General features: G+C 42.6%; 1 protein-coding gene across 1 annotated transcript in view; it reads right to left on the minus strand.

Moving 5' to 3' along the window:
- TMX4 (thioredoxin related transmembrane protein 4) overlaps positions 1–15,071 on the minus strand; it is a 69,867-nt gene that overhangs the window by 41,811 nt on the left and 12,985 nt on the right. Inside the window, exon 2 of the mRNA XM_075863059.1 lies at positions 1,400–1,515. Within this exon, the coding sequence (XP_075719174.1) occupies positions 1,400–1,515 (116 nt within the window). The remainder of the gene's footprint in view (positions 1–1,399; positions 1,516–15,071) is intronic.

Here is a 15,071-nt window from a genome sequence, read left to right on the forward strand (position 1 = left end):
GGCAGGGCAAAGGTAGGGAGAATAGAAAGCAAAGTGTTCAGATTTAATGCAGACTCTATATTAGGAACTTTGAGAAATATTTACATCGAATATTAGTTCAAAAATGTTGTGTCTCTGGAAAACCCCTTTAATCCAGAAGATGAAGTTGCATCCCACGAAGCCTCACTGTGCATAGTACAACGCACGCTGGAGCCTCTTCATCATGTAGTGTCTGCTGCAGTTACTGGTACATGCTTCTAGGCGGTTGTGCAACTGCAGAAGGTGAGATACAACTACCCCTTGCAAGTTAAAGGAATTGTCCTATTTGGAGTCATTCAATTCCCCAGCAGTATCTAATGTAGTATTACATGGCGCAATAAAGTGACTTCCATTTCATACACTACGTTGAGTCTACATGAGCGGGGGGCCGCTTATTTGCAGCGGTCATCTGCTCTGGCTCATAAAAAAAAGTCAGCCCCAATGAAGAAACCCCCACTATTACATTCATAAGGAAAAGGGTAAAAGGGTTGCTCTTTAGTTTATCTTTCTACTTTGTGGGAACTATTGCACTGGCAAGAACGAGGTACAATTATATTGGCATTAATATGCACGTTACATCTCAACTATGGGGGGGGGGGGCTGCTACTCTGTATTTTATTGAAATGGGTTTTCATGTAAAGAATTTTTAAGATAAAATCACTAATGCTTTATCCTGCTCTATGTTGCTGCCATGGAAACTGCAAGTCCCCGGGTTATGGCACATAAACACCGGAATATGTGGCGGTTCAGGGAATGTCATCAATATAAATTACAATCGGATTTTTTATTTTTTTTTTGCCCATAAACATCTTATTTAGCTAACTATACATTTGCATGCCAATAGAAGAAAATTATATTCCCTACAGGGGGTTCAGGTCATAATAACTGTGCCTACAACTCAACAACGTATCCGGATAGTTCATGTAAAATATTCCATTACACATTTACCTTTTTCTGCCATTTTCCCCTTTTGAGTCCACCAATGTGCCCCGTAATACATGGTTTCTGCTTACAAATCCAAATTAAAACTAGGTATTTTTTTTGAAGATCACATTCAGCATGGAATTGGGGAGGGCAGCTCTCACCGTCTGCCTATCTCTGTGTTCAATTTACTGAGGAATAACATAGAGCGCTGGTTGCGGAGTCATACGTTCACAAGACATCCAGAGCTTTGTGAGAAAAAATAAAATAAAAGTACTGAATACTCAGCATAATTAATTTCAGAACGTAATAATTACAAGTGTCACCCCCCCCCCCTTGGCAGAGCAGCTGTGCCCCTGGCATGCCACTACATAATGATTTGTGCTGATGCATGTTTGGCGCAACGGTAAATCGCATGAACCAAAAAGAAGTTCCAGGCCGCACAACACGAGGCTTGTACCTGGCTCTTCAGTGACATCCACCCTCGCTACATTTACATCAAGGACAGTGCTTCGTTTTGCAAAATCTTTCCACTCTGGTTGAATCTGCTGGCATGCAGGGCACCACGGAGCAAAGCTGAAATGAGAAAGATGGATACAATTTTTTATTATACGGTTTAGAAAATGCCAACACGTTCTAGAGCGGTGTACACAGATTGTAATAATTCAATCCAACCACACAAAACAATTTCACAAGAAGCCTATTAACCTATCAGTAGGTTTTTTGGAGTACGGAGTACCCCGGAGGAAACTAAAGCCCCTATTACACCGGCCGATTTTGGCCTGTGCAGCGAACGCAAATCAACGAGACATCGTTGATCGGCGCTCGTTTGCTCCTGCCACAAGGAGCTATGGATGGGGATGAGCGGTCGTTACGCCGATCGCTCGTCTACATACATTATCATCATGTCAGCAGCGCGTCTCCCTGTTTAGACACGGAGATGTGCTGCCGACAACGATAGTATTTTACTTTTTTTAAACGATACAATCAGCAGATTGCTCGTTCATCTGCTGATCGCTGCTCTGTTTACACCGGGCAATTATCGGCAACAAGCGTTCTATGAATGGTGGCCTACCAGATAATCGTCCAGTGTAAAACCCCCTTACTGAAGTAAAGGGAAACATACAAACTAAAGGCAGATGTTGCCCTTGGTAAGATGGTAACCCAGAATGCCAGCGCTTCAAGCATGACTGCCAACATTTGATACACCATGCTGTCGGTTTTATTAATACAATAGATTAAAGGGGATGTCCATTCAAAAGAAATGGATGATCAATATCTGATTGGTGGGGTCAGACTCCTGACACCCCTGCCCATCAGCTGTTTGAAGGGGCTGCGGCATTCCTTATCTGCTCCTACTGTGAATCGCCGACACACTTGTAGCGGCAGTTCACAGCCTTCTCTCATTCAAGTGAATGAGAGAAGGCCGTAACACTGGAGGCATTCTTCCAGAAACAGCGCCATAACGGTCTATAGGTTGCGTCTGGTATTGCTGCTCAGCTCCATTAACGTGCAAGGAGTGCACAAATAACTCTGGTGTACACTAACACACTAGTTATCTTAAAGACGACTCATTTAAAAAGGAAAAAACAAAAAACCAAAAAAACACCATTTATCTTAAATACTTACATTGCCCTCTTTAGTTATACCGGTTTTTAGCAAAAAGCTGGTTGACAACCAATATGGCTGATATTACAGTTACTATAGGAGTTGTCAACCAGCTTTTCATGAATATATCGGCCTATTCATGCAACAATAGAGAAGATTAACACGTATACCGCATGTGTAAGGATTTGCTATTCAGGAATCTTGGAACGCTCGGAAACATTTAATGCTGGAGCTGTACTGGTGACTAATGTTCAGTGAAACCGGTATAAGAGAGCGGAGCAGAATCCCCACCCCCACCACTTAACAGGTATATTTCAGAAGTTTTTCCTGATGTATACCCCCGACAGAAGGCTCCGATGTAGTGGACTATGCTACTCCATACGGTAAAAAGAAAAAGTATACCGATGCATATATTTTAAAGTTCAATGCGTTAGCGTTTCGTTTTTTTTTTTATATTGCAAAAGTGTAGGAGGATATTCTTAGGAGTGAATAAACCCCTTTAAATGACATCACGAATACTAGCACTTATAGTCACTAACATGATAATGTCTCAGATCCACAGCTGTAGGGAATAAATAAAATCAACACTAATAATTCTCACAGCAAAATACTAGACTTGCAATAGCTAAACGTTCCAGTAATACTCAATCATCTCTGCTACAATAAGGAAATGAGAGCAAAATGACAGTAATAAATAAAGCCCATCTCACGATGTTACGTAATCTGCAGGCAAAGCATTGCAAAAAAGGCCGTTTTCTTCCAGAAACAGCTCCACTCTCGTCTATGGGCTGTGTGTGGTATTGCAGCTGATCCCTATTTATATGAATGGAGACGAGCTGCAATACCACACACAGCCCATAGACAAGAGTGGCACAGCTTCAGGAAGAAAGCAGCCATGTTTTTATCATCTCAAACAACTTCTTTAACTCTTCAGCCACATATAAAAATGAGAACTGCGTAAAAAAACTAATTTATGAACAGTCTTTGTTTTTTAGAACCCATAAAACGTTAGTTTTCTTGTCAATGGCACCAAATAAAGACCAATCTGGCCCTAGAGCCGCATTACAAACTCCATCCGGACAGATTTGGACATTAACCGGGGTAGTAGGTTTTATAGAAAAGACTGAACACTTCTGGAACCAGCCTAAGAGCTTCACTGCCAGAAACCTATAGTGTTCATTCATCTGGAAAACAAGTGCAATCACAATAAGGCAATCCATGCCAATGAAAAGCACAATTTCTCCTTTTTTTGCTATTCGCCTATTAATGCTTATTTTAGTCCTTCTAAACTAAATGAACAAGAGTAACCCAAGGCATGCCATCTGTAGGACGTTGTGCCAAGCCATGCCTAAGTTAATACCCTTTATGTAACTGACGAAAATGCCCACTCTACCCAAAATGAAGCTCTGGATTCTAGATATCACCATATTAAGAACTATATTTGATAAAACACTAAGAGACAAAAACAAAACATTTTTACCATTTTCATCATATGACCAGATTTTAAAGGGAAGGTCTCATGTATTTAACGGTCATTTTATTATTGGTAAATCTGTAAAAGAGAAAATGTATTTGATTTGTTTTAATTTTTCATTTCTAAAGACGTCCCTGAGGGTGGCCACATTGAAGACACAAGATGTCCTGTATGGTCTGTATAAAGAGTACAGCAAGGTGTATGTGCTTTATGGCAGCTGCAATGAATGAACAGATGGGTCAATAGTAGGGATGCATCGAAACTTCGATACGGTTTCTATGCAGTGCACCCTCAAACTGTTAGATACCATTATTTCATGTATTCGATACTAAGCTGTGCCGCCGCACAGCTTAGCATTGTAACACATGAATGTATGAGAACGGGGCTGCAGCTGTGCGTCCTAAGTGTGCACGCGGTCATCATGAGGTGATGCGGCCGGCACTGAAGACAGAACATGGCAGGCGCACTGAAAAACAGCCCCACGTTCTGTCTTCAGTGTCTGCGCCGCCGCACATTAGTGCAGTGCCGTCGCACATTAGTGCAGCGCCGCCGCATCACCACACACACACTCATTGTCAGTAGTGGGGCAATGGCTGCATTACACAGCCGCAGCCTCGCTCTAACGGCGGAGATCAGAGAAACCGCTCATCTGCGACGCGATTCCCCTGAATGCTGCGATCAAAGCGGACCACAGCATTCAAGGGTAAAATAAGGGGGATGCCCCTTGGATCGCGTCACAGGGATTCCCTGTGACGCGATTGAGGGACATACCATATATGGGCAGACAGCCCATGGTCCATTGAAGGACCCCAGGGCTGTCTGATCATATTTCCTGTTAGGGCATACTTGGGTATGTCCTAACACAGGCTAATGTACTGGCATATAGATATATGCCAGTACATTAAAGTTTAAATATAAAAAAGTAAAAACAAAGTAATGGTAAATTTAAAAAAAATACACACACACACACACACACACACACACGTTTTTTAAATAAAATAAGTCTCAATACATAAAATATACACATTCGGTATTGGCGCGGCCATAATAACCTGCACAACAATTTTTTTGTGTCACTTATGATGTGTACGCTATAAAAAATAAAAACTTATTTATTTCACTTAATGTAAGGCACGAGGTATGATGAATTTAACCTCCATGTGCCTCACATTAATAGTAATTAACCCCATCATGTACCTTACAGATTAACCCAATGTTGTCCATAATGACAGAAACATGGAGGCAGAGCTTCAAAGGAGTATAAAGAAGGCAGACCTGGGGGCCCTTGTTAGGCCCCCAGGCTGCCATAACAACCGTTGTTACCGGCCGATCGTGCTGCAGGGGGGGCGCGATGGCGTGTTTGAGGGAGCAGCCCCCTAATTAGAAGACTTCAAATGCTTGCGGTCGGGATTGACCGCGGCATTTAAGGTGTTAAACTGGCGGAATCAAAGTGATATTTGATTCCGCCCGTTGCAGTGAGGTGTCGGCTGTGTAACACGGTCGTCACCCGCTGTGCATGGAGCGAGCTCAGCCCATGAGCTCGCTCCATACTTCCCCTTAACCCTTATGTACAGTTACGTGATAATACGTTAGGGGGTTAAATATTCCCGCTCTCTGCTGACAATGTCCCAGTCTACACAGCAAAATTTACAGGAAATGTCAGCCTGATGTGTGTGCTCTAGTGGCCATAGTGAAAACTGGAATTCAAGATTTGAAATACAAAAACATATAAAAGGGAACTTATTTTTTTTATCTTAGACCTCACCCTTCTAGCATCAACAAGGCCATGTCCAGACAATGCAAGTGAATCGGACATTGGTGGCTTATCCTACCAATATGCCAGCTTTGCCTGTAATGAGACTACCTGTTTAATAGAGCAGGGCATTGACTAGACTGCATGTTCACACGGAGTATTTTGGGGGAGGAATATCTGCCTCAAAATTCCGTTTGGAACTTTGAGGCAGATATTCCTCTCCCTGCACGCCGATTTTCGCGGCAATTATCGCGCCGTTTTTCGCCCGCGGCCATTGAGCGCCGCGGGCATAAAACAGCGAGAAATACACTTTCTCCTGCCCCCCATTGAAGTCAATGGGAGGTCAGAGGCGGAAGCGCCCGAAGATAGGGCATGTCGCTTCTTTTTCCCGCGAGGCAGTTTTACTGCTCGCGGGAAAAAGACGCCGACGCCTCCCATTGAAATCAATGGGAGGCGTTCTCGGGCCGTTTCTGCCGAGTTTTGCGACGCGGTTTCCGCGTCAAAAAACTCGGCAAAATACCCCGTGTGAACATAGCCTAAATGTGACGTTTTTGTACATCTATGGAGTCACATGGTTTAAAATATCACATTGCTAAAATAGTAATTTCACAAATATTATCTTATTACAAGAATCTCTCCAATAATTTGCAGGAGAAATCTGAAATGTATGGCCTGTCTGCTGAGAAAATGTAGGAACTATACCTCCTCAAATGGCTAGCCTTTATATGTAACAGTGTTCATTGTGGACCCCATGTAAAGGGCATGTCCACCTTTTTGAGCACCATTTTACACATTATCCTTATCTAAATAAAAAGTTGATTAACTTTGTAAAATATATTACCTATCTTGCACTGGTCCAAAGTTAGTCTGAGCTATAGTCCAGAGCTGTATTCACAATTCTTCTAAATTCTACAAGATCCAGTCAACAAGGTAGACAGATCCCTTATAGCTTAATCAGTACTGAATTTTGAACGCAGGTTAAATGCATGCGATGTGTATTATGTGCGAATTTAGCACGTGTATTTTCGTGCGGAAAATTCGCAGCGTAAGGCTGGGTTCACACGACCTATTTTCAGACGTAAACGAGGCGTATTATGCCTCGTTTTACGTCTGAAAATAGGGCTGCAATACGTCGGCAAACATCTGCCCATTCATTTGAATGGGTTTGCCGAAGTACTGTGCAGACGACCTGTAATTTACGCGTCGTCATTTGACAGCTGTCAAAGACGACGCGTAAAATTACAGCCTCGTCAAAAGAAGTGCAGGACACTTCTTGGGACGTTTTTGGAGCTGTTTTCTCATAGACTCTATTGATAACAGCTCCAAAAACGGCCGAAAAAACGGCACGGAAACGCCGCGAAAACGGCCCGAAAAATGCGAGTTGCTCAAAAAACGTCTGAAAATCAGGTGCTGTTTTCCCTTGAAAACAGCTCCGTATTTTCAGACGTTTTTGGCTCAGAGTGTGAACATACCCTAATACAGAACCAGCAAAGTAAATGAGATTTCAAGAAAGCTCATCTACATGTCGCAGATTTTTTTCTGCATTCTGCATGTAAATTGACCTGCGGTGCGTATTTTCAAATCCACAGTAAGTCAATTTATCTTGCGTTTCCGCTTGTGAATTGTATCTGACTAAATTTAGGGGGAAAAAAAAAACGCACCAAAATCTGCAGCATAAAAAACAAAAAATAAATAAATATTTCCGCATCAAAATACACACTATTAGGCCTTATTCACATGAGCGTGTGCGTTTTGCGCGCGTTGCACTTCCGTGTGTCATCCGTGTTGGCTGCGTGATTTTCACGCATATGCCTTGCTTATGACACGCGGTTTTGAAGTGTGGAAAAATAAAAACTAAAAGCACTTCCTTAACCCCTTAAGGACGCAGCCTAGTTTGGGCCTTAAGGCTCAGAGCCCATTTTTCAAATCTGACATATTTCACTTTGTGGTAATAATGTCGGAATGCTTAAACCTATCCAAGCGATTCAGAGATTGTTTTCTCGTGACACTTTGGGCTTCATGTTCGTGGTAAAATTTGGTCGATATATTCAGTCTTTATTTGAGAAAAATTGCAAAATTTAGAGAAAATTTAGAAAAAAATAGCATTTTTCAGAATTTAAATGCATCGGCTTGTAAAAAAGAGGGTTATACCACCCACAATAGTCACTAGTTCACATTTCCCATATGTCTACTTTAGATTGGCATCGTTTTTTGAACATTATTTTATTTTTCTTGGACGTTACAAGGCTTAGAACATAAACAGCAATTTCTCATATTTTTAAGAAAATTTCAAAAGCCTTTTTTTTAAGGTACCTGTTCAGTTCTGAAGTGGCTTTGAGGGGCCTATGTATTAGAAACCCCCATAAAGCACCCCATTTTAAAAACTAGACCCCTCAAAGTATTCAAAACAGCATTTAGAAAGTTTTTTAACCCTTCAGGCATTTCACAGGAATTAAAGCAAAGTGGAGGTGAAATTTGCAAATTTCGTTTTGATTTCTGAATTTCAATTTTATTCTATTTTTTTTCTGTAACAAAGAAGGTTTTACCAGAGAAACACTACTAAATATGTATTGTCCAGATTCTGCAGTTTTTAGAAATGTCCCACATGTGGCTCTAGTGCGCTCGTGGACTAAATCACAAGCCACAGAAGCAAAGAAGCACCTAGTGCATTTTGGTGGTGCTTTTTTATTAGCATATATTTTAGGCAGCATGCCAGGTTTGGAGAGGTGTTGAGGTGCCAAAACAGTACGAATCCCCCAAAACTGACCCCATTTTGGAAACTGCACCCCTCAAGGAATTAATTTATGGTTATTGTTACCATTTTGACCCCGTAGTTTTTTCACAGCGCGTATTTGATTTGGGCTGTGAAATTAAAAGAATGACAATTTTTCCAATAAGATGTCATTTTTGATCAGAATTTCTTATTTTCACAGGGAACAAAATGCCCCATTTTGTTGCCAAATTTGTCCTGAGTGCGGCAATACCCTATTTGTGGCCATAAACTGCCGTTTGGGCCCATGGGAGGCCTCAGAAGGAAAGGAGCGCTATGTGTTCTTTGGAGCCCAGATTTTGCTGGATTGGTTTTCGGGTGCCATGTTGCATTTGCAGAGCCCCAAAGGTATCAAAGCAATGGAAACCCACCAGAAGTCACCCCATTTTGGAAACTACACCCCTCAAAGAATTTATTTATGGGTGTTGTGACCATTTAGACCCCACAGTTTTTTCACAGAATTTATTTGAATTGGGCTGTGAATTAAAAAAAAATTATTTTTTCCAATAAGAGGTAGTTTTGGCTCAAAATTTCTTATTTTCACAAGGAATAAAATACCGCATTTTGTTGCCCAATTTGTCTTGAGTGCGGCAATACCCCATTTGTGGTGATAAACTGCCGTTTGGGCCCATAGGAGGGCTCAGAAGGAAAGGACCACCATGTGGCCTACTGGGAATTTTCTGGTGCTAAGTCGTGTGTGCAGAAGCCCCTGAGGTATCAGTACAGTTGAAACCCCCGAGAAGTGACCCCGTTTTAAAAACGACACCCCTTAAGGCATTCATCTAGAGGTGTAGTGAGCATTTTGACCCCACAGGTATTGTGTAAAAGATAATACGCAGCAGATGGTGCAGAGTGAGATTTGCAATTTTCTATATATATGCCATGTCAGTGTCCGATATATTGTGCCCAGCATGTGCCACCGGAGACCTACACCCCATAAACTGTAATGTTGGCTCTCCCGGGTACGGCAATACCCTACATGTGGCTGTTATCAGCTGCCTGGGCACACAGCAGGGCTCAGAGGGGAAAGATGAGGAGGGGTAAGCTGTGCGAAGTGGATCAGAGCGAGTAAAACTGAGGTAAATGAAAAATAAAGGGATGGATGATAAATTTGAAAACACTCTTTCATACAGAGCTCTAGTTTTTCGGGACACGCGTCACATTGATATATTGTGTCCTTCCTTATCCCCCTCTTATAGCAGACTCTGCACGTCTTTTGACTTTTTCCCTTCTTGCCAGTTTGGGGAACTTCTCCTAAAAAGTGTTGCCCTGGTACGATGCCTGTGGCCCCGCTTCCAGAAGTACTGTAAGGCTTCAGGACTTGATCTGACAAGTCCACCCCTCCCATGTACCTATTGTAGTCCAGGATGCAGTCTAGTTTGGGGGTCCCTGTACTGGTACCTCGTACAGGTACATGGGTACTGGTGTGGCATCTCCCTGGTCTTGTACTTGACACACAATATGTTGCTGCTGGATTGTGCCCTGCTCTCACCCCTTCTGAGTGTTTGCCCAAGCAGAGTCGTAGGGAGGCCTCTCAGGTTTCTTCTAGCAGTGCCGCATGCCGCAGGACTTCTGGAAGCGAGGCAGTTGAAGAGTGGGACGCTGGTATAAAAATTATCCAGGTAGAGGTGGTAACCCTGGTCCAGCAGTGGGTGCACCAAATCCCACACAATTTTTGTATTAACTCCCAGTAAGGGGGGGCATTCTTGGGGCTGAGAACTGGTGTCCTTCCCTTCATATATCCTAAATTTGTAGGTATACCGTGATGCACTCTCGCACAGCTTATACATCTTCACGCCATACCTTGCCCTCTTACCCGGCAGGTACTCGCGGAATTGAAGCCTCCCTTTCAAATGTACCAGGGATTCATCTATAGAAATACACTTCTCGGGGGTGAATGCTGAAACGGTCTAATAGGGGTCTCCGTTTATACAAACGGTCAAAACTGGGGTCATCTCGGGGTGGGCACGGCTCATTATCAGTATAATGTAAGAAGCGAAGTATTGCCTCATTTTTATTTTATTTTTTAGTTTCCAGCTCAGTTCTGAAGTTGCTTTGAGGGGCCCATATATTAGACACCCTTATCAAACACCCCATTTCAGAAACTAGACCCCTCAAAGTATTCACAACAGCATTTAAAAAGTTTATTAACCCTTTAGGCGTTTCACAGGAATTTAGAGCAAAGTAGAGGTGACATTTAATTAATTTAATTTAATTTATTAGGCACCATGTCCGGTTTGAAGAGGTCTTATGGTGCTAAAACAGTGGAAACCCCCCAAAAGTGACCCCTTTTTGGAAACTAGACCCCTTGAGGAATCCATTGTAGTTTTCTTGGGGTGCATGCGGCTTTTTGATCAGTTTTTATTCTATTTTTAGGTGGCGTGGTGACTAAAAAAACAGCAATTTTACTATTGTTTTTTATTCAATTTTTTTTACAGCGTTCACCGTGCGCTATAAATGACACATTCACTTCATTCTGCGGGGCGATACGATTACGGCGATACCAGATGTTTATATTTTTTTTTTATGTCTTATGGCGTTTGCACAATAAAATACATTTTGTAAAATATAATTTATTTTTTGTGTCACCTTATTCTAAGAGCCAGAACTGTTTTATTTTTCCATCAGGAAAGCCGTGCGAGGACTTATTTTTTGCGTAACAAACTGTAGTTTCGATCAGTACCATTTTTAGGTACATGCGACTTTTTGATCTCTTTTTATTCCATTTTTTGGGAGGTGAAGTGACCAAACAATTGTGATTGTGGTACGGTTTATTATTATTTTCTCTTACGGCGTTCACCGCGCGGGATAAATAACGACATAGTTTTGTAGTTCAGGACGTTACGGACTCGGCGATACCAATTATGTATAGTTTATTTGTTTATTTATATATTTTTATTAATAATAAAGAACTGATAAGGGAAAAAGGGGGACTTTTACTTTTATTACTTTTAAATCTTTTATTTTCACACAACTTTTTTTTACTTTTTTACACTTTTTTTACTTTGTCCCACTAGGGGACATGAGGGCAGGAGGCTCTGATCGCTATTCTAATACACTGCACTACATGCGTAGTGCAGTGTATTAGAGCTGTCAGCTGTTCGCTGACAGCAAGCATAGTGGGTCCTGATTTTGTCGGGATCCACTAGGCTTCCGTCGATGGCGTAGCCAGAGTCCATTGTTAGGATTCTGGTTGCCATAGTAGCCATCACGGCCCGCTATCGTGTAGCAGGCCGGCGATGGCAGCTTAACCCCTAAGAAGCCGCGATCGCTATTGAACGCGGCTTCTAAGGGGTTAATCGGCGGGGACCACCGCGATCGGTCCCTGCACACTAAGCTGTGATAGCCTGCTGTCGGAAATAGCAGGTATCACAGCTCAGACACGCGCCGGGGAAAGATGGCGCCGTGTTTACTCAGGTCAGTAATAGTACTGACCTGAGCGCGAACGTTCTACTTAGCAGGACGTACTATTACTGACCTGAGCGCGAAGGGGTTAATTTCTTTATCTACTGTTGCGCGAATCACGCGTGTCACACGGAAGTGCTTCCGTGTGCGACTTTCACTTTTCAAATTCCGCAACGTGTGCATGTAGCCTGTAGACTTTAGAAAAAACAAAGTTAGAGGGTAAGGCATACAAGTTTTTAAAGACGATCTTGTCTATTCTAGTCAAAAGTAATAAAAACTAGTTTAGAGGTGTATTATAGACGGCGTAAACAGCAATTCCCTAAAATATTGTTATTAATGGAAGCGCTCCCATTACTACACCAGATCCAAAAAAATACCAGGGTAACCAATTCAATCTAAACTCTGTCTCATTTTCTACCAGAGAACTTCTTTAAATATGCTAGTGTAAGTAATCCCTAAAATTTTATTATAAACATACCATAAAAAATTTGTACAGTGTTGTAGCATAATTAAATTTTTTCCGTTTTTATTTAATCAGTATTTCACAGCGTATAGTCTTTGTTGTGGTCTTGTGTCCAGATTGCTAATGAAGCAGCTCGCTCTTCCCCTCTCACAGTAAAAAATCTCAGCAGCTAAATTACATGTAGCCAATAAGCTTGATGAAACAAAACCCTTGTCGTTTATGGATCTGAAGCTATTGAAACAAACTACCTCAGAGCCAGTCATTACCAGTCACATCAAACAAGTTTTGGGAATGGTAGGCAACAAAAAGGATCACCGGACATATGTAAAGGGGGTCTAATACACTTCTTTGGTTAGAAGTGAAGTTGCGGTAGAAGGTATTTTCAGTGTGAACATATACACTCAACAAATAGGCTCTGTTTTAAAACTTTAAAGCATCTTTTGAATTCGAAGTACAAAAATCATGTATAGTACATACAGTGATCCTCAGCCACCGGGCCGTGAATCATTTGGTACTGGGCCGCAGTATCCGAAGGGAATTCCGGGCGAAAAACTGCACCAAATTGTGGTGGTTTTTCACCCGGAATATCTGCTGCGGAAAACCGCTAAGCATTCCTGGGATGACGTTTTATCCCAGGAAACCGCTGCAGCCTGTGACTGGCTGCAGCGGTCACATGCGATGAAACGTCATCCTAGGAGGTCAGCCTGGAGAAGGAAAACAGACTTCTGAGAAAGTAGATTTTTTTTTTCAGAGTTGCGTTTCTTGCGGCAGAATCATTACGATTCTGCCCCAATAAACGCAACAACTGCTATTTGCTATGGGTTTTACCCTCCCATTGATGTCAATGGGGCAAACCCGCAACAAATAAGCAGCAGTTACGCAAACACAATTCACATGCTGCGGAATAAAACTCTGCAAGTCAATTTCTGAGTGTTTTTTATGCTCATTATTTAAGCAGCGTGTGGATGAGTGTCACGTAGGGTTCGTGGACCCACTGGGCCGTATCGCCTTGGCGGTATGGCAGCTGGCCAACAGGGCGCAGGTCAGAGTCTATAGTCCATATAGGGTACCTGTGGCAGCTCGGACAGTAGCAAGGCAGGCTTAGCTGGGACTAGGCAGCAGGAAGCAGTCAGGCGTGGAGAAGCAGGACATGCGTGGTATACAGCACAGCCAGACTACAGCACAACACAGCACTAGAACAGGATACAGGTAACAGGAACAAGGAGGGAACACTGGGAGCAGGAACTACTAGGGGACCATTTGCAAGACAAACTTGGAATGCGACAACAACGCTCAGGTGTGGGAGGATGGGGCTGGGACCTTCTTATAGCCCAGGGTGCTCAGGAAGCAATCAGCACAATCTCCCACATGCGTGCGCTCTGGCTTCTTGAGTCTGGACTGAGCTCGCGAGCGCACCCTGGTGGTCACTGTGGAACAGGACAGCCGTATGTGCAGACATCTCTGGAGAGAAGGGCGTCGACTGGATGGAAGGAGTTTGTGGTCAGCGACCAGGTTTGTTCTAGTACTTTGCTGCGGATTTTTCATAAGGAGCTCCGTTGCTGAAATGTAGTATGCAGTATGTAGGAAATGTGTGAACGGACTCTAAACCCCGAAACCCCCCGCCGGTCTGTGGAAAAATGGGGTTGCATGAAACTGGTCCTTGGTTAAAAAAGGCTGGGGACCGCTGATGTAATGGGTCAGCAGTGACTGACGGCATTAACGCCCATATTCCGGTCTTTAACTATAGATTGTTGAGCCACATAAATCAAATCGGTTTGCAAAATATAATCAAGAAGCTTTGGAAGTGAGATTTCTTTTGTTGTGATGCTTTAAGGACCCATGAACAGAAAATAATTAAATGTCTCCTAAGGCTGTAACATCTCTTCAATCTGCCCTTTGGATTATGAATGAACATCTCTGAGATAAAACAATTTGTGCTACTTTAGGGGGGGGAGAAAAGGCAGAGAAAGGAAAACAATGTACTTCAATTTCCACAGCACAGCTGAATCTAAATCATACTCAAAAGTAGCTCCGAGCGAGACATTTATTACAAGAACAACGCATTACAATCAGCCATGGAAGGTTATTGTTCTCCAAAGTCAAATTCTCTACTTCCATGCTCTTAACTCATTCTGTTCAAAGTATTAGAATACTATTTATAGAAAATTGTGCTCCAGAAGTAAGAAATACAAATCACAGTTTATCAACAGGCCATGGTTTAAAGGGGTTGTCCAGGATAAGGAAAAACAGGTCTGCTTTCTTCCAGGAACAGCGCCACCCCTGTCCATGGGCTGTGTCTGGTATTGCAGCTCAGCTCAATAGAAGTGAATGGGGCTGAACTGGTAAAACTGAACAACCTGTGGACAGGCGTCTCATTCTTTTTAGAAGGCGGCAGCCATGCTTTCCTAATCCTGGACAACCCTTTTAATGAGAAAAGAGGGAGAGAAGGAGAGAGAAGGGTGAGAAAGATAGAATGCAAATCCATAGACAATATTTCCTTAACAATCACAACCTATGGATAATAATTTTGCTGCATTGGATGTCTAAGGTAGTCTGAAGTAAAATCCATCTACGGTCTCAGAGACTCCAGATCCTACCCGTTCTCCTCCATGCTTTGCACTGAAGCTCTGTCTGGTTTGGTTAAAGAGGCTCTGTCACC

This window comes from Rhinoderma darwinii, chromosome 4 (assembly GCF_050947455.1).
Source record: "Rhinoderma darwinii isolate aRhiDar2 chromosome 4, aRhiDar2.hap1, whole genome shotgun sequence".
NCBI classification, from domain to species: Eukaryota; Metazoa; Chordata; class Amphibia; order Anura; family Rhinodermatidae; genus Rhinoderma; species Rhinoderma darwinii.